The sequence below is a fragment of the Opisthocomus hoazin genome, chromosome 9, assembly GCF_030867145.1.
Source record: "Opisthocomus hoazin isolate bOpiHoa1 chromosome 9, bOpiHoa1.hap1, whole genome shotgun sequence".
Taxonomy (NCBI): domain Eukaryota; kingdom Metazoa; phylum Chordata; class Aves; order Opisthocomiformes; family Opisthocomidae; genus Opisthocomus; species Opisthocomus hoazin.
In genome coordinates this window covers 18,645,163-18,664,091 of record NC_134422.1, presented here as the reverse complement: position 1 = coordinate 18,664,091, position 18,929 = coordinate 18,645,163, and the positions used below count along the sequence as shown (strand labels likewise).

Below are 18,929 nucleotides of genomic sequence, written 5' to 3'. Positions count from 1 at the left end.
CTGGTTTACCAGCGCTATCATACCATGGCTTTCAAGTGGTTCCCCTGCGTCTTCCCCATGAGCCAGTGGCACATCTGCGCTCAGCCCCGGCGCGGGGCCTGCCGGCGGGCTGCCTCCGGTGCCGTGCCACGTGCTCTGCGGCCGCCGGAGCTGGTGCCGCTCGCCAGCCCCAGGGCAGCCCTGCCGTTGCCAGCCCTGTAATTGATTCCTGCTCTCCTGCATGGGTGGAGGCTGCAGATGTGCAGCCTGGTAGGAGGCAGCAGGCTGCGGGTACCAGCTCCAGGAGCCAGCCTGGGCAGGGCGAGAAGCAGCCCACTCCTCGCCTAGGCTTTGATGTGTGTTTTGGGAGCTGCGTTTTGAGTTCTCATCTGTTTGGAGAGGTGGTCTATCAGCCGTGGCTCCTGTTTTGGGGCTGCTGGAGGAGGTGGGATTGTTGGGGGGCAATGAAACCGCTCCCAGAGTGTCACTGTTGTTACTGCTTGTGTCAGGCTCATGTTTTACGATGACGGCAGCTGACAGCAGTTCAGGGGGGGCTGTAGAGGTCCCTCATTCCCCTGAGGCTGCAGAAAGACCTGGCTGGGGAGGGAGCAGGTCCTCCTGCACAGCGCCCTGGCAGCTCTGGAAATTGGGCCTTCTGGCCAGGCAGAAGCCCCGCCAAAGGCTGGGGTCTGGCAAGGGAAGCAGGGGCAGGAGCGAGCACAGTCCAGCTTGCCAAGTCCTCGGATGCCTTCAGGGGTGGCAAAGAGCAGGGCCATGGGAATGGAAGTGGTTTGAGTCATGGAGGAGGATTTTCTAGCCTGGCACTGTATAGGGGACAGTATATTGGAGCATGTTATTACGGATAAGGTTAAAGAGAAACCAATTTTTAGAGTGGAAGGTGATGGTGTTCCAGAAGAGAGTGACTGCAGATAGGTGAGGATTGACATGAGCACAGGGGAGCAGCAAGCGGGTGCCCTGGGTACCTTTTTTCCAGTGCTGCTGCTGACAGATAGTGCTGCGTGGAAGAAAACGCCCAGAAAAATAGGGATTAAAATGGTGAGGCTTTTAAAAAACCCTGTATTTAGCCAAAGGGCATGGTTTTTCTGTCTGGAGATGGCAAGGGGTGGGTGAACCCTTGGGAGCAAGGCAAGCCTGAATGGAGAGTGCATCATGACGAGTGGGCAGGGGGCTGGAAAAAGCCCGGGGAGGTCTCTGCTCCTCATGGCCCGGGGGGGGGGAGCGGCAGGGCTCGGAGAGTCACACTCCCGGCACAGGCTGGGATCCCTGCCCTTGGAAACAAGGAGCGACTCGGGCTGCAGCGGCTGAACCTGGCAGGGCAGAGATGGATGGGGCTGTAGTGGCAAGGGGGGTCTGCTCGCCCGGGCAGAGAGACGCAGCGTGGGGCAGGGTTGGGGCCACGGTTCTCGGCTCCCCCAACCGTCTGTGTCCCCCCAGGCAGCACCGCAGGGACCCCATCCCTCTCTCCGAGGGCTGAGAGGGTGAAGGTGCCCTGACAGAGTGTTTTATTAGCAGCAGGCGCCTGAAACCCAACCCGTGGCCCAACAATCCCTCCCCTCACCTGGAGATGAACCCGGGTTGGGGGGCACGGCTGCACAGGGTCAGGCCCCGCCGGTGCCAGGATTACCCGTGCCGTAACCAGAGCGGGTCCCCGGCAGCCTGACGGGCTGGTCCTGCCGCGGCGACAGGCGCATAATGCCTGATTTCACAGCGCCGGCGTGCTCTGTTTGCTCATGGCAATGATCCCTCCCGCCCTGGCTAGCTCCAGCCCCTGGCCAGACCCTGACCTGCAGCTCTGTCGGCTGGGATTAGGCACAAGATTTAGGCTAAGACCTCTTTGCTCCTGGCTGGAGCAGTGACAGAGAGTGGAAAGCCAGGCCCATCATCTCTGGAGATGGAGCTCCTGCCCTGTCCTCCGTCCTGTGCACAGCAGCTCCCAGACCTGCCTCCAGAGACAGGGCAGGAGAATCTCAGCTCTGCAGGCAGCGCCGGGGCTTTGCAAGCATCATGGTACTGCCATGGCTGGGAGCAAACCCCATGCAGAAGAGGAGGAAAGCAGAGACTCCCCCATCGTTCCAGCTCTGAGGTGGTCCATGAGATGGGCACAGGTCCCTGGGCTGTCTGCAGCGAAAAAGGGGCTTCTCCCAAGGGATGGAGCTGAGGAACAGGAGTGGTCCATGCAGAAGGGCTCTCCCCTTTGCTGCCTGCAGCCTCCCTCCCACAGTGCTCCTTGCTGTGCCCAGACAGCTCGTTCAAGCAAAGCCGTGGCTGGGAGGAGGAGCTGTGGGGCAGCACAGTGTGGGGCAGATGCAGCCAGCGTCCCCCTGCCCTCAGCTCCTCCAGGCAAGGGGCCGGGGGTAGTGTGACAAGCAGATGAGCAGTGATGCCCTGCGGGAGGGCTGGGGCTGGCTGCCTGGTGCAGCCAGTGCCGGGGGAAGCAGAGCAGGATCCCTGCAGCGGCCAGGGATGCTGTGGCACCCTGGTAAGCACCGATCCTGAACTTGCAGGAGTGCTGTATCTGTGCCTCCCTACTGCATGGTGCTGTGCCCGGGCTGAGGATACCCATCACCTCCTCATGCAGTGCACAGCCCTGGCCAGCCCTCCGTGTCCCTACCAGCTTGCTGTCTCCCAGAGCGTCGCTTCCTGCTCGTCTCCCCGGACCCCGGCTTTGTTGGTTGAGCTCATTTAGCTTTGACGAAGTTTGTAGCGCTGGAATGCAGAATGGCTGCTGGCCTCCCTCCAGCCTAAACATCCCCACCCCGTGGTGCGACAGGAGCTGATAAGGGTGAGTGCTGCAGCGGGCAGGTATCTCGTGCCCAGCCCGCGACCTTACAACCACACAACCTTGAAGGTTGTCATTTATCTCACACGCGTGCGTGTGTGTGTGTGTGTGTCTGTATGTGTCTGTGTGTGTGTCTGTGTGTGTGTGTGAGCTGTCTCCCATCCCCAAGAAATGTTCTCAGCGTCTCTGGTTTTCTCTCTGGGCCAAACCCACATGCACGTTGCCCGAGACCGACTCCGAACAGACTCCTTTGATGAGCAAGGCTTAAATATATATTTGGCATTCCAGCGGCAGCGTGCCGAGCACGGCCGAGGGTGTGAAAGTGTTTGCTTGACAAACTCCGGGGGCTCTCGCCTCTCTGCCGGCCCTGGGGACTCGCAGAAGAAGAAATGTCAAGGAATTTTTCACCTCTCTGTTTTGTTTTGTGTTTTTATTTTGTTTTCCTTCTGAGAGTGCATTTTTAGCTCTGGTGAAAGGTGCCTGATTGACAGCCCCAGAGACTGAGTCCCCTCTCTTTGCTGGGGACAGGGACAGAGGGAGCAAACATCCCACCCCGATCCCACTGGGGAGAGGGAGCAGCTCTGCGAGCCTTGCGCTGACCCTGGCGGCTCCCGTCTCCTCTCCGCTGGCCCTGTCCCCTCCGTGAGCCCAGCGCTGTCACGGACAGATTTGGGTACCAGCAGGATGGAGATGTCCTGCATCCTAGATGGCCCAGGCTGTGGTCTGCTCTGAGCCGGCCCGTTTGCAAAGAGCCTCTGCCTGCACAGGGCAGTGGTGTCCCAGTCACAGGGTCATTTGTCACTGCTCAGCTGGCCCCAGAGAGCCCTCCGCCCCAGCACTGTGCCATGAAGACGCCCGTGCCCATTGCTCCATGGAGGATTTCCCAGCGAGCGTCTCCACGTGCCACAGCACCAACCTGGGGACCGTGCTGGCCCCCAGGCACCCTTGGGGGTGCAGGGAGGTCTTGTCACCCTGTGCCTGTGCCGGGGGAGATGGAGCAAGTGAAGCGGGAGGGTGTCTCCGTGGGCAAGTTGCAGGTGGACGGGCTGGATGCTGGCAGCCTCCTAACATGGTGTGTGGGAGGCACTGGGGGTGCGGAGTCAAAACCACCCCGATCTTCACTCGCCCCTCGGCTCCTTCTGGGCTGCAGCCGGCGATGGGGCAGGGGAGGCAGCTCCGTCACCAGTTCCCATGCAGCGCGGGATCCGTGGTGGGGCTGGGACGTGCAGGGCAGAGTGGGGTGCAGAAATGGGGCTTTGGGCTTGGATGTGAGCCCAGGGGTCTGTCCTGCGTGGGGAGGAGGAGGAGGGTAGAGCCTCCCCAACCCTCCAGCCACTGCATCCTGCGCCCATGAGAAGTGGAGAGGGGGGACCCTGGGCAGCGGATTCGGTTTCAGAGGCCATGTCTGCAGTGCCCGCTGCAACGGGGCAAGATCCCGACCGGCTCTTGGGAAGGCGGCCGGGGGAGCTGCGTCTGTGTGTTCCCAGCTGTCCCCAGTGTAATCCCCGACGAAAGAGAATCCCCTGCCCTGCTGCATCCCTGTTGTCTGGTGGCAGCACTGCCTGGCCCTAAATCACCTGCTGCTCCCAGCCTGATGGATCACCACGGAAATGGGGGTGCTGCCCCCAGGCCAGCGGAGGGAGAGGGTCTGGAGTCTATGGGGCAGGGGTCCGGACTCTGGAGGCTGCAGAGCAGGGATTAAGATGCTGGGAGTCTATGGGGAGAGGCTTGGTGCCCTGGGGACTGCAGGTCAGGGGTTGGTACCCGGGGGTACAAATTTTGGGGCAGGGATTGGGTGGCTGTGAACTGTAGATGCTGAGACCGTGATACGGAGGGACTGTGGAGCAGGGCTGGGGACCCTGGGGGCCATGGGGCTGGGGGCAAGCTCTGTCTCCGGGGCAAGGGCAGGCTTGGCTCAGGCTGCCGGAGGTTTCCTTCCCGGCCCACTGAAGAATCGCTGGCTTGTCTGGCGGAGCATGGACCTGTGGATTTCCTGGGCAGCGAGTCCCTTTCATGTGGCCGCTCGCAAACTCTCATGACATCACCGGGGGCTGCTTCTCCCGGAGACAAACCCAGCGCTTTTTAGGGGTTTGCCATCCCCCCCCGCCCCAGCCTGTGTGTTTTGGCCGGGGGGGACCCGGGGAACCGCGTCCAAGAGCGGCAGCTCTGGCAGGGAGATGGTGTGCAGGGCCAGCGGGCGGGGGGAGGGCAGCGCGTCCACCCCCGCCCCGAGCTGAATAAACATGGGCTGGCCGGGGCTGGAGGGGGCTTTTCCAGGCTGGACCACACCCCGGGGGGCTATTTTTTGCCATGAATGAAGGGGCTGTGTGTTCGCAGGGCAGCCTGGCCTCCTGCCGCCGCTGCTGTGCACGGAGAGCTCGCCTGACACTCAATACTGTTGCCTGGCCGGCGACCAACATCTGCACTGAGCAGCTGGGCACTGCCTGGGGACACCTGGGCACCGGCACCGTCTGGGGACACCTGGGCACCGGCACAGCTGGGCACTGCCTGAAGGGACACCGGCGGGCTGCCGGGGCTGGGAAACACCAGCTGTCACAGAGCGAGGGGAGGTGATGGTGGCTCGGTGGCAGTGCCAGCGGTGGTGCCAGGGCTGCTGGGGCATGTCGGACCTGGGGAGACACCTGAGCCAGCCTGGGAGTGAGCCCTGCTGCTCCCCTGCCCCTGCTGCAGTTTTGGGGGATGATGGGGCAGTGTCCCCAGGGCCTGCCCATCCGGCTGCGCCCACCCTTGGGAGAAACAGCAAAGCCACTGCCTCCTGCTTCCCGGCTCTGTGCCCTGTTAGCTCAGCTAATCCCTTGTGTGCCGGGTTTAGGGACACGCTGGGTGCAGCATCCCCATGGGTCTCCCCCAGTCACCCCCAGATTTTGCTTCTTAAGGGATCTTCAGGCTGCTCTGCCAGTCCCCAGGCCTGACCCACACTCCTGCCGCCTCCGCCAGCCCCACTGCCCCACGGGTCCCAGGGGAGCCGTGAGTATTTGTGCCCATGAATGAGTGGCCTGTCCTCTCCGGGTGGAGCCGGGGTGCTGGATCCCACCCCTCGCTGTTCCTTATCGCCACACAGCATCCTTGTGATTCACCAGGTGTGGCTCCCTTTCCGTCACCCCACTTAGCAGGAAGTTTCCTGGCCAGCCCCCCGCAAGCCCTGCGCAAGAATAACATGCCAGGATGAGCTGGCTGGCCTTCCTGAGCAACCCTACAATAACAAACCAGTGCGATGTGTCCAGCTTTCCTGGGCAGACAATAATAAACCTGCATGAGCTGGCACGCTTTGCGAAGGAACCCTACAATAATAAGCCTGGGTGATGTGTCCGTATTCACCAGGCACCCTACAATAACAAGGCAGTGTGAGCCATCCAGCTTCCCTGCAAAGAAGAGGGTGCCCTGAGCTGTCCCCCTGGGACAGGAGGGACCCTGGCCACTAGGGCTCCATGTCTTCTGCTCCTGAGCTTGCCCAGGTCCTCCCCTGCCTGCATTGGCACCTGGAGAAGGCACCCCGTGTCAGTGGTGAGCCATGTTGGCGGAGGTGATGCCCGTAGATGCCATCAGCCTGTGGCTTTGCCTTCCTGGAAGTCAGCAGCAAGTCCTCACAGGTCCTGGAGTGCTGGGACCTGCGGCTCTTCAGAGCATCCTCCTCGCCCAGCTCTCTTGCCAAACTGATACCCAATGCCAGCTGCCCTGGTGGCTCTCCTGCTATTGCCCCACAGGCTTCTGGACTGGAGGACAAGTGCCCATGGTCAGGCTGGAGCTGGGGGGGCCACCAGCAGCCACCTCCAGCCCCTGGGCAGCCATGCCCAGCTTCCTGCAGGGTCTCCCAGGCAGGGAGGCAAGGCTGGTGCCTGTAGCAAGCGCTGCTCAGCTGGACCCTGCTCTTTTTCAGGGAGTTTGTTGGCACTTGACCAGCAGGAGGTCTGAGACGCCCATGGCTTTGCTGGGCAGTGTGGTGGGATGACCTCTCTCCGAGTGCGATGGGGTAGGGGCTGTGCCCCCTGGGGGCTGGAGCCCCTTGCCCCCCACCAGCCCCTGCCAAGCCCCAGGCTGCTCCTGGTGGGCTGGTCCTCGTGTGACTGGGGAGGAGATGCTGCACCCTCCTGCCCTACCTCTGCTCTGCCGCTGACCCTCCTTTCCCTGGGATTTATCCCTGGGAGCTGGAAGCAGCAGCAGGAGAGCAGGGCAGGGGCAGGAACCCCCCCAGCATCCCCACAGTGGCGGAGGGGGGGGACCTGCATCCACCCCAGCACCGCAGCGGCACAATGCAGAGCCCCCCGCTGCCGCCGCAGCCCTGTGCTCAGTGTCTGCGAGAAAAGCTGTAACCCAAGCCGCGAAAACAGCGCAAGGAGAAAAGAAAAGGGTATTGAGCGGCGGGGCTGCTGCGGTCGCCGGCCGGCATAGACTGCTGGTTGTTACGCGGGTGCCTCGCTTGCAAAGGCTGCCTTGATGAAGTGCGAGACAGCACTTACGGAGGGACGCGGGCAGGCATTCTCGCTCCATCTTCCGCTCACAGTGCCGCTCTTTATGTGCCTGACATTTGCTCGCTGGAAAGGCCCCGATAGTCGGGGGGAAAGCAAAACATTGCCCGCAGCGGGGCCGGAGCAGCGTTGGGAGGAGTGCCGTGCCGTGCCGTGCCGTGCCGGGCTAGGTCGGGCTGGGATGCTCGGCCGTCCCGGCCTCACCGCCTGCTCTTCCCCGGGGTGACCCCTTCACCTCTCGGCAGCTCTCCGGCTGCCTTCCCCTGCTGACACGGCTTCCTGCCAGGTGTGCTCAGCCTGGCTCCCTGCCTGGGAAGCCCTGGCCATCCTGCCCTGCCTGCTCCACGGGCGGGCTGGCAGCTCTGGCAGCTCTCCTCGCTGCTGCTGCGGCACGTCCCCGGGAGCGTGCGTAGTAGGGGGTGATGGGGACCTTCGCCATCCGCCGCTGGGGTACGCGGTGGCCCAGGGACTGCTGGAAGCTGGGGTGAACATGTGCGAGCAGGTCCAAGGGCTGGAGGGGCATCAGTGTTCAGTGTGGGGCAGCTCGGGGTGCCTGGGGCAGCTCTGCTCAGAGAGGGAGGGTCACCGCCCCGCCGAGGGGCTGAGGTGGGAGGCCAGGCTGGTGTGTCCTGCTCCACCCCGGGGGAATGAGCTGCCCCTTTCCCTGCCCTTGATCCCAGCTGGAAGGGAGCAGTTCAACCCCCTCCACTTCTGTCCTCCCGCAGGCAGATCCTGGTGGGATCCCTTGGGCCAGCGCTGTTGGCAGAGGCAGGGTGTGCGGCTGGCGCAGATGGACGCTCATCTGCCCGGATTCCAGGGTGGATCCCTCCCCAGCCTGACTGACGCTGGTAGGACCATGGGCAGAGATGCCCACGCGCATCCAGCGAGCCACGCCAGCCCCGTTTGCAGGAGCACGTTGTGGCAGGGGAGAGCACCGAGGGCAGCCTGGCCATGAGGCATGGGAACACCCCGGCCATGGAGCCCTTCCCCTGCCCGCCGCGGGCTGCCACAGCATCACTGGGCTTCGCCTCTGCCAGCGCGGCGACGGCTGTGCCCATCGCTGGAGAGCCGGCACGCCATTCCCGGGCCACCGCTCCACCACGCCGCTTCCGTGGAGCCCGCTGGCGGGGGGAGCCCGGGGAAGCCATGCCCCCCCCAGCCCACGCTCCTTGGCTCCCGGCCCCAGCAGGAATTATTAAGTGTGCCCCTGTGGAGCATGTGCTGAGGCTGGCCACGGGAATGTGGGCAGATCTGACATACAAGCCGCAGCAGCCAGGCTGTAATTTCCAAACAGGCCCCGTTCGCTCTGTTTTCCAGTTAAAAATATATTAAAAAATAGGAATGTGGGGTTTGTAGTGAAGAATGTTGGTAACCGCTTCGAACGTCTGGTGTGATAATGAAAGGGTCAGCCCCCAGCTTTGAGCACGACCGATTTAGACTCTGGTGCTTGGCACCGGCGTGGGGGCCCAGCACGGTCCAGCCTGCCTGCAAACCCCCCCCCCAGGCCCAGGCTAGGGGAAGGTGGTGCTTCTGCATTGGTGGCACAGTGCTGGGCTGGGCGATGTGCCCCTCCTGCTCACGCCGTCAAGTGGACACCCAAATCGCCATCGCGTACGGCCTCTTGAGCAGGGAGTCTGGGCAGGGGTGGGTGGAGGCAGGATGCCTGGGAAATGGATGCAGTACCCTGCCCACCCCTGGCCCTGCCGTCCCCCCACGCTGGGTTACAGCCCCACAGCAGAGCTGTCCGGGATGGGGGGCACCAAGCGAGGCTGCAGTCCAGCTCCCCGCGAGCCGCTGCAGGGCTGCCGGCGAGCACGGCTTGCTCCTGGCGCGAGGTCAGGCGTCTGCCCCGCTTCACCGGGCAGCCCCCCCCGGCTGGCCTAATCGCAGTTCAGGGTGTGCGGCGGAGTCTCCCGTGCTGCTGCCGTAGCCTTGAGTCGCTCCTGATACCGGGGCATCCCGCTTGGCCTTGTGGCCAGGTAGTCATAACACGCGCGGCAAGCCGTGCCAGCTCCCCGGGCATCGCTCCCCGGTGCCCGGCGAGCCACGTGGGCAACCCGGCCAGCCCTGCCCCGGGTCCCAGCTCTCTGCTCCTGCCGCTCCCCGGACTGCTTGGCATCGTGTTTATCCCAGAGACGGATAATCAGAGAAAAACAAGCCACCGGAGGCCAGGGCTGACGTTGTGGTGGGGACAAGTTGGCTGCAGCGGGGTTCAGCTTGGGGATGTGCTGGGGCAGCGTGGGGCAAGGAGGGAGGGGAAAGTCACCGGTACCCAGGGCTTGTCCCCCACCCAGCCCCTTGCGGGGACACCTCCTTGTCCCCCTCAGGCTCCGGGGCCATCAGGTGGCCGGTGGCTGGCACAGCACGCTCGGCTCCCTGCTGAGTCACGGCTCTGGGGGAATTGCGTCCAGCCCCGCTTATAAAGCCTTTTCCCTTCGGAGCTGCGAAGCGCAGCCCTCCCATCCCGGCACAGCCCAGCTCCGGAGCCCAGAGGGGCAGGGGGTGACCAGTGACTCCCAAATTCCACCGCGGGCTTGCTGAAGCTGGGCCCTTCCCTGGGGCATGGGCGGCAGGTCCCGTGCACCTGCAGACCCCTGTGCCGCTTTGGATGCCCGTCGCTCCCAGGGGGACTGGTGGGACTGGGCACCCGTTTCCCAGCACTTCCCCAGGGTGCCACCTCGGCAGGGGTGTGTCTGCCGGTCTCAGGGACACCGGACGGTTACAGAGGCGGTGGGCACGCCACAGCATTGCCCCGTCCCCAGGGACACCACGGGGATGCTGTGCTGGCTGTGGGCTGCTGGGGCTGTGCACCGAGAGAGCAGTGGCCCTGCCCGGATCCCCGCTTGGATGCTGGGAAGAGCAGCAGCCTGGGCAGCCCCGGGGCTCGGGGAATGTCCCAGGTGCCATCCTGCACTGCAGCCTGCGTCCCGGCTGGGTTGGAACGGAGCAGAGGGGAGGGCAGCACCCTACGCCTGGGTGCAGCCTGCTCCATCGCCCTGGCACTCCCCAGGGACCCCTCGGCGGCAGGGAGAGGGGGTGGGCAGCAGGGTAGTGTCACCCAGGGCTGGGTGACTCTGCAGGGGACTCTCCTGCCCTCCCGGGGCATTGACCCACGCAGTGCTATCTAGTACACTTTGCTCACTCCACCACGGTTCCCGGCTTTCCTGGGAGCTGCTGTTTGCTTTTCTCTGAATTATGACTCCAGCTTGTGCCTTTGATCTGGGCTTTGTCAGCCACCCGTTGCCAGCCCCTCTCCTGTCTTTGAAGTGCAGTCGCCTTCCCAGCCTCGGACGCTGCTTTTGCAACCTCGGGTGCAACCCCGGCCCCATGGGGCTGAGACATCCAGGGCAAGAGCATCCACAGGGTGTCTGGGGTGCTCAGCATCCCTCCTCCTCCCTGGGACCTTGTGATGGGCCAGTGTGGCTCAGGGCTCGGAGGCTGGGCAAGGAGGCACTGGGAGGTGTGTTTGCCCAGTGGCAAGCAATCCCGGGGATGCTGGCAGAGCGCTGGGACCAGAGCACCACTCCCTCCTGTGGCAGTGGGCAGGGACACAGGAGGTCCTGCACAGAAGCTGGCCAAAAAGCAGGCCCTGATGGCATGTGTGTCCTACAGCTAAGGGGCCTTTCATGCCCGCATGTCCAGAGGGAGGGATGAGACCTGTGGAGAAGGCGCCGCTCTGGACACCAGCCAACCCATCCTGGCACCAGCCCTGCCCTCCCTCCCTGTCCGACAGGGAGCAGCAGGGGCGGGGCTCAGCCTGCCCTTTCTGCCACTGGGAAGCCACAGCCAGGCTTTGGACTCTGGCCTTGAGCGGGTCTGAGCGTCCCCATCCGCTCCCCGCTCCCCAGGCCCACAGAGGATCTAACCTTATCTGTTACACTTTGTTCTCCTGCTGTCTGGGTGTGGAGCGGAGCAGAGATTAGTGCACAGACCTTTGCCACACACACACACACGCTGCTGCACCCCCAGCCACGCCTGCACCCAGCGCCATGCTCAGCTACACGTGGCTGCGTGTGACCCGTGCACACACGCATGCTCATGCTCACCCGCACCGTGCCCCACACACCACCTGCTCCAGGGCACGCACGCGTTTCCCCATCCCTGCACGTGTTTGTTTGCCGGCTGAGCGCTGCATTCGGCTCCCAGCAGAGCGTGGCGCTTGCCCAGCCTGCCGGTCTCCCTGCCGCGAGAGCCAGGGTCCCCCATGCACATCGGCATGGCCCACAGGGCAAGGGTGGCAACCCGCAGCCCTGGCAGGGAGCGCGGGTGGGAGCAGAGGGGCTTCCTTGCGTCAAGAGATGGAGACAAAAATGTGCGTGGGGAGCTGGGAGCTGCTCTGGCAGCCTGGGAGCAAAGCTGGGCATCCCTCGTCTCACCGCCACGTCGCTCTCGTTCGCCGTGGGGCCAGCGGGGACAGCTTGTGCTGCCCGCAGAGACGTCACTGGAGGCAGTGGTGGCAGGCAGAGGTTCCCTGTCCGCACCTCGTGCCGAGGTCCTGCCCCTGCCCGAGGCTCGCTGTCCTTATCGGCCAGCCGCGGTTCCTGCGCTGCTCCCGCCGGGGAAGCCGCAGCCCTTCCCGTGCGATCTTATCTTCGGGGTTTCATGAATGACTCGCAAGGCTCCGCAATCTGCCTCTGAATGAGGCGAGAAGGCTGCCCGCCGGCCGGAGCAGCTGGGCGGGTGTGTGCACACGCGTGTGCGTGTGTGTGTGTGTGCACATGGCTGGGGAGCAGCCGCGTCCTGCCCAGTGACAGAGCTGGGTGGCCCAGCGAGCCGTGACGTGGTCCCTGGGGTGAAGCAGATGGAGGTTGATGGGCAGAGGGATGCACAGCCCCTTCATTTAATAAATGCTTATAAATATCTCAAGGGTGGGTGTCAGGAGGATGGGGCCAGACTCTTTTCAAAACTCAAACTCTGCCCAGTGACAGGACAAGGGGCAACGGGCAACGGGCACAGACTGAAGCAGAGGAAGTTCCGTCTGAACATGAGGAAGAATTTCTTCCCTCTGAGGGTGATGGAGCACTGGAACAGGCTGCCCAGGGAGGTTGTGGAGTCTCCTTCTCTGCAGATATTCAAGACCTGCCTGGACAAGGTCCTGTGCAGCCTGCTGTCGGTGACCCTGCTTCAGCAGGGGGTTGGACTGGATGACTCACAGAGGTCCCTTCCAACCCTGAAAATTCTGTGATTCTGTGACTCGCTGTCCCACTGCGGCACCGTGGCAGGGTGTCCCAGCAGAGCCGGCTCCTGACAGGGTGACGGTGCCTCTGCTCTCTCCTGCAGAGCCTGCCCCAGATCTGCGGCGCGGCAGAGGGCCAGGCGTTCGCCTCGGCGCTGCAGCAGCTCTACACGGCAGTGACACAGCAGGAGACCAAGCAGGCTCAGAAACGGCAGCGCTCAGGTGAGGAGCTCTGCGGCCGTGGGATGAGGAGAGCCTGAAGCACCCAGCCTCCCTGCGGCTGAGCCCCCACCCCGGGGGGGAGTGCGGCCCTGGGGGCAGCTCACCCCACGCAACAGTGGCCCCCTTTGCTTTCCCACGGTGGGCTGAGCTCCCCCACCCAGGTGCTGATCCTGGTGTGGGTTTGGGCAATGCCCTGTGCTCCCTCATCTCAATCCTGAATTCCGCCTCTTTCTGCTGGTGCCAGAGGACGCCGAGAGCCCGGTGCCCGCTGCAGAAACTGAAGAGCACCCCTGTCCTCTGCCTCCATCCCAGGAGGATGAAACAGCATCTTCCAGCGAGGGAACCACGGTGAGTGCAGCTCTAGGAGCAGCTTCTCCCTACCAATGGCAGGAGGGGGCCTGTGCCTCCCATCACTCCCCGCATCCCAGCCCTGTACCCCTCCAGGATGGGCTGGGGGGTCTCAGCTGAGTTCCTAGCCCATCCTACCCCGTGCATCCTGGCTGGGGAGCGTGTGGGTCCATTGCACACGTGTGTGTCTGGTTTGCACAGCACCATGGGGGTGTGGGGGGGATCTCACTGCTTTCAGATGTGCACACACCCTGCTGAACCCCCAGGCGGGACTGACGCTGCCTCCGCTCTCATTCCAGCCGGCCTCTTCCCCAGCTCAGAAGCCACGGCTGCCAGCGGCCAAGGCCAAGCCGAAAAAGGCAAAGGGACTCTTCAGCTGAAAGGTCGCTGCCACCCACCCCGAGGGTTTCTGCTCCCCCCAGCATCGGAGAGAGGCAGTGCAGAACGCCCATGTGTCCTCTGCCTCCCTGCCTGCATCTCCCTGGCCTGGGGCATGGTCCCCTCCTGAGGTGTCTCCAACTGGGGTGATGGGGCATCTCCTCTCTGCAACAGTGTCTCAGGAAACTCTGCTCTGCCTCTTCCCTGGTGTAGAGCTTGCCCAGGCTGCCCCATGATGGAGCCAGCGCTGGACCCGGAGGCGGTGGGAGGGATGCTGCCGGGTGGGTGTGGGGCAGCAGGGACTCCAGCAGGACCGTGGGGTTTGGCTGCTCTCACGTGGGTTCTCAATAAAGTGCTGGGTCTGGGTGAGATCCCTCTCCTCCTGCTCTGTCCCCCCTGGACACACAGTGTCCAGGCAGGGGTGAAGCCCCCAGTGCTGCTGGGTCCCCCTGAGGCCAGTCCCACTGTCCTGGGAGCTTGCAATGGGTCTGGACAGTGAGGAGATGAGAGCAGCTCATTGCTGTGGGGCAGGATGGCAGCTCGAAGGCCATGCCGTGGCTCACCCTGAGCAGCAGCAGCAGCACGTGGAGTGGGCACAATGTGCTGGAGGGCCTGGAGCCCACAATCTCTTTGTCCCACGCTGGGGACACACCATGTGCTGGTGCTTGGAGCCAGGTGAAGGCCCTGTAGCAGCGGGTTGGCAAAGGCTGCCTGGCTGTGCTGAGGACCACCCTCCCTATGCAGGCAGCTCCCCCAGGGTTAGTGGGCAGGTGATATGGGGTTAATCCATCTGCTGGCCTCCAAGGGGCAGGGGACAACCAAGCCACTAACACACTGAAAGCTCCCAGGCCTGGGAGCAGCCCTGGAGTAGGATACAGATGCTCCATGGGCACAAAGCACCACCTCTTCCCCTCCACACCCTACCTGTCTGTCCGTCTGTCCGTCCATCCATCCATCCATCCATCCATCCATCCATCCATCCATCCATCCACCCACCCACCCACCCACCCACCCTCCTCTTCCAGCCCTTGTCTCCACATGCTTCCTGTGGGGCTGGGACCCTGCTCCTGTACCCAAGCCAGGTCCCAGCAGAGCAGGCAGAGAGCCCGGCAGCACTGCTGCAGGCAGGCAGGCAGCAGCCTGCGGTGACGCTCTCCTGGGGCAGGGACCTGTGCGCCCAGCTGCCCTGCTCCCCGGGGCTGGGCCAGCTGCAGTGACACTGCCGGCTCTCCCGGGCGGCAAGGGGGGAAACAAAAACATCCAGAGCAGCCCCTGTGTCTGTGGAAGGGGAATGAAAGGGCCTTTGCTGGGCCGTGGCCGGCCAGTCCCAGGGTGAGAGCAACCAGTTGCTTTTTATGTTTCCTCTCCAAGGGAGCAGCGTGAGGGACAGGGTGGGTGGTGGGAAGGGGAAGCCACCGGATGGGGGGCTGCGTATCCTGCCTTCCCCCATCTGCCAGCTGCTTGCCCTGGCAGCTTTGGGTCTGCCTGCCAGGCACTTGCCCGAGGGGAGGTCCTGCTGCCGGCTGGGTAGGACCAGGGCAGTAGTTTGGCAGCTTTATGTTTCATGTGTCTTCTGTCACCGGGTTGTCTCCTGGTGGAACCTCTGCTCCACCCATGTGGGCTCCATCTCCTGGTCTGGGAGCTGCTCTGTTCCAAGCCAGGTCCCCCATATCCCTGTGGAGTCTGGGGTTCATGCTGCTCCCCAGTGTAACCTGGGACCTGCAGGATGATGATTTACCACCCCAGTGAGGGCATTTGGTTCATCTGTCTCCTTCACGGCTGATGGGACATCACATGGGGGGTGACACGTTCCTATCCCAGCTGTGCCAGTGGCTGGTGGACCCTATAGGGGAGCGGGTGGTGCAACCCAGCACCTACACCACTGGGTTGTCCCAGCTGCCAGCTGCACCCAGGCCATGTCTCTGCTTCTCTCTGGGGTGCTCAGCTCAGGGTAGCCTGTCCCTGTCCCAGGGATGCTGCAGGGGCAGAGCTCAAGAGCCCTGTCCTGCTGCAGAGCAAGTGGCCCCAGGGAGTCCTGCAGCTCTGCGCCCAAGGGACAGGCGAGCACCCCGGCAGGCATGAGCTGGGGGTAAAGACCTGCTTCAGGGACAGATCCTGCTGCTCTCACCCTGCTCCCAAGGCAAGGGGCTGCAGGAGCATGGACATGGGGGTAGATAAAAGCAGGAGAGTGAACACATCAGTGGGAAAAATAGCTCTGCTGATGCCCCCCAGGCCACTGCAGGGACCCCAGCCCCCAAGACTCCAGCACGGGGCTGCCGGTGCCTCCCTGGCCCAGGTTGCTGCCAGGTCCGAGGAGTGTCACTACTCATTGTCCCATCCTGTCCCACTGGGATCTGCTTCCCTGTCCCCACCCCCTCCTCCCTGGAGCCGGCTGGATTTGAGCTCCCGACACACATTAAAGGCCACAAGTTCGGCCTCAGCCTCCATAAATTTGATTCCATAAATATTAGTTTTTGCGGGGTTTAATGAAGCCGTTATGCCGGGCACGGCCCAGCACCCCGACCCGTGCCCTTAATAAGGGCTCTGTGGCCTCGATTAAAGGGACCTTTCAATCGCTGTCAAGTATTTTTAGAAAAGGAAAAGAAAAAAAAAAGGAGGGGGAGAGAGAGAGAGAGGAGAAGAAGACGACCAAGGCAGCGAACAGGGAGAGGAAAATCCCAAACCCGTCCGGTGCAAAAATGGAGAAATAGCACCACCTAGACCGCATCGCCCGGCTCCGCCGCCCGCCCGCCCCGCGCAGCCCCGCGCAGCCCCGCGCCCCCGGCCCCGCAGCCCCGCAGCCCCGCGCCCCCGGCCCCGCAGTCCCGCGACCCCGCCGGGGTGGCTGCGGGGCGCTGCCCGCCCGCTCGGGGCAGGGGAGGGGGGATGAGGCCGAGGTGCGGGGCGAGGAGGGACGAGGGTGCGGCGGGGACGAGGGCGGGGAGCGGTGCGCGGTGGCCGGGGGTCCCGGTGGTGCCTTGGGGCGGCTGAGCGGCGTGGGAGATGCTGTGGGATACAGGGATGGGCGCTGCATCTCCCCCACCTCCAGCGGAAGGTGCCCCTCTTCCCACCAGCTCCCAGAGAAGAAATACCTCCACCCCCCCCCCCGCCAGCAGAAATACCCCCTCACCCCCTGGTTAGGCAGACGCTGCCACAGCCTCCAGCCCCCTCCCCACACACCCAGCCCTGGCTGCCCTATCCTGCCTGGGGCTCCAGTCCCACCTGGCCCCACATGCCAGTGGGATTTGCCTGCCAGGGACGTGGGCTGGCGTTGGGAATGCCGATGCTGTGGGCAGCAGTGGGCCCTCAGTCTGCCTGAGCCCCCCTGGAAGGGGTTGCAGGGAGCTGGGGCGGCGTTCCCAGCTGTAAAGCCACCCCTGCCATCAGCTGAGGGCAGTGGGGCTGGGGCAGGACCGGGGGTGCTTGGAGCTGGGTCAGTTCCCGGGGCTGGAACTTCACTGGCACAGAGCTGTTAGCGAGCGGGAGTCATTCTCCTGTGTCCCACGTCCTGTGCAGGAGCTGGACCAGCCCGGCAGGTCCCTGCTGCATGGGGAGGTGACGGACTCTGCACCCAGTGACAGGACACTGTCCCCGCTCGCTGTGACCAGGGCTGATGCAGGATGCCGGGGTCCCTGCGTGGGTAGGAGCTGCTGTTATGGACAAACCCTGTCTGCAGCCCCTGTCCTCCGTGGGACGCGTGTGTTGTACCAGTGAGGGCTGGGCAAGGCTGCTGTCAGCCCAGAGCTGCTGGGAGGGGGACAGACGCATGTGACGTGCACACTGCAGGCTGGCAGCCTGCAGAGGTTGTTTGGAGGTCTGGGTTTGGTCACCAGCAGCCATAGAGCAGTTCTGCCTGGGGATGTCCTGCGCCCACTGGACCCAGCACCACCCCACTCCCTGGTGGAAGTGATGAGCAAGGTGGGGAGCTGGGCTCACTCTTTCAGTGGGAGTACAGGCCAAGCAGGAGGACACTGCGCACCTAGCCCAGGCTCCAATTCTCCTGCACCCGTGAAGTGCAGAGAGCTGTGTCCCTTCTGCAGCCCTGGGAAGCCAGGGGCAGGGATGGGCAGTGGTGCTGTGACACGTCCCCTCTGCACTCTCTGCTGATGGTGCACTTAGGGATGCTCTGCTGGAAGGGTCAGCTGAAGAGATGTGGAAGCGGGGCGGCCCAGGGCTGCTGGGCAGACCCTCTTCATCATGCACAGGAGTAGCAGGACAGCCTCATCATCCTGCCCAGTGGCAGGATTTCATGGAGGCTTTGGGCACTGGTTTTGCATACCCAAAAACCAGTACAAAAACCTGATGGAGTGTGGCTGCAGAGTACGTCAACCTGATGGAGACACCTCAGGCCAGCTGCACTTCGCCTGCTGCAGCTCCTGCAGAAGAAGTGGGCCACTGGGGCCACTGGACAGCAGCATCCCAAGCTCACCAGCCTGCACCCCTCTTGCCCAAGCTGCTTGGTCCCGCTGAGGCCAGCACAGCCCTGCAGCCAGAGCTGGACTTCTGGCTGGGCTGTTCCAGCCTGGCCTCTCCGCGTTTCCCTAGGAGTGACCCATGCCCTGTGCCCACCGAAGAGCTGGTGAGGGGACATCCCAGAGAGAGCTGCGTGTGCGGGGGCATCCCAAGGCACTGCCTCACCTGAGAAGGTCCCAGGGAGCAAGACAGAGTGCAAGCAAAGCCGTGCCGGACCCCTCCCCAGCATGCAGCTGGGGGAGAACCGGGGGGGCCCGGCAAGCCCTTGCTCCTGAAATCAGGGTGTTGTATTTACTTTCCCCTTTTGGCAGCTAGAAGGGGAAGCCCATCCCAGCCCCTCATTGTTGTCTCAGCGAGTTAATCAGATGCCATAATCCTGTTGTGGAAATATCGGGCCTCCCTGGAAACAATGGGGAGCGAGAATATTGTGGTTAAATTTCAACCAGCTGCCTCCCTGCTCTGTTTGATCCCCGCCCGCAGGCCCGGGCCCCTGGCGAGCAGGCGGCGCGGCAGGGGCCGGAGCCCCGGGGGTGCCACCCCGCACCCACGCCGCCGCGGGGGACCCCCCGCGGGACGCCCCGGGGTTGGGGGGGGGGGGGGGCCGCGGCGGGACAGGCGCTCCTCGGGGCGGCGGCGGGGCTGCCTCGGGGGCAGGTGTCGGCGGACACCCCCGGCGGGGTGGGCTGCGGGTCTCGCCCGGGGGGAGGAGGTTGCGGGCGGCCCCGGGGCAGGTTCCGCGGGGAGGAGGCGAGGGAGGGAGGGCTCTGGGAGGCTGGGACACGGGCAGGGTGCGGTCCTGGCGGTTCCCGGTCCCGGATCTCTTCAATTTCCCCTCTCACTCCTGCCCGGGGAGCGGAGGCAGCGGAGGCAGCGGCGGCTCCCGCTCCGGCTCCGGCCCCGCCGCGCTGACCGCCGGCTCTCAAACCGCGGGGGGCTCCGGCAGCGCCGAGCCCCGCGCCCCGCAAGCAGCCTCTCGCCTGCCAAAACAAACGGCCCTTCGCTATTTATTGCCGCCGCCGGGACACGGCAGCTCAGAGCGGGCCGACACCGGCCCTGCCGCACCGGG

The 18,929-nt window shown here is 64.0% G+C and overlaps 1 protein-coding gene across 4 annotated transcripts in view; it reads left to right on the top strand.

The window, feature by feature from the left end:
* NHEJ1 (non-homologous end joining factor 1) overlaps window positions 1–13,742 on the top strand; it is a 46,786-nt gene extending 33,044 nt beyond the window's left edge. For all 4 annotated transcript variants that reach the window (XM_075430085.1, XM_075430087.1, XM_075430084.1 and 1 more), the window contains 3 exons: window positions 12,547–12,664; window positions 12,909–13,012; window positions 13,312–13,742. In XM_075430085.1, coding sequence (XP_075286200.1) covers window positions 12,547–12,664; window positions 12,909–13,012; window positions 13,312–13,392 — 303 coding nt within the window. In that variant the 3' untranslated portion in view covers window positions 13,393–13,742. The remainder of the gene's footprint in view (window positions 1–12,546; window positions 12,665–12,908; window positions 13,013–13,311) is intronic.
* The last annotated feature ends 5,187 nt before the right edge of the window (window positions 13,743–18,929 follow it).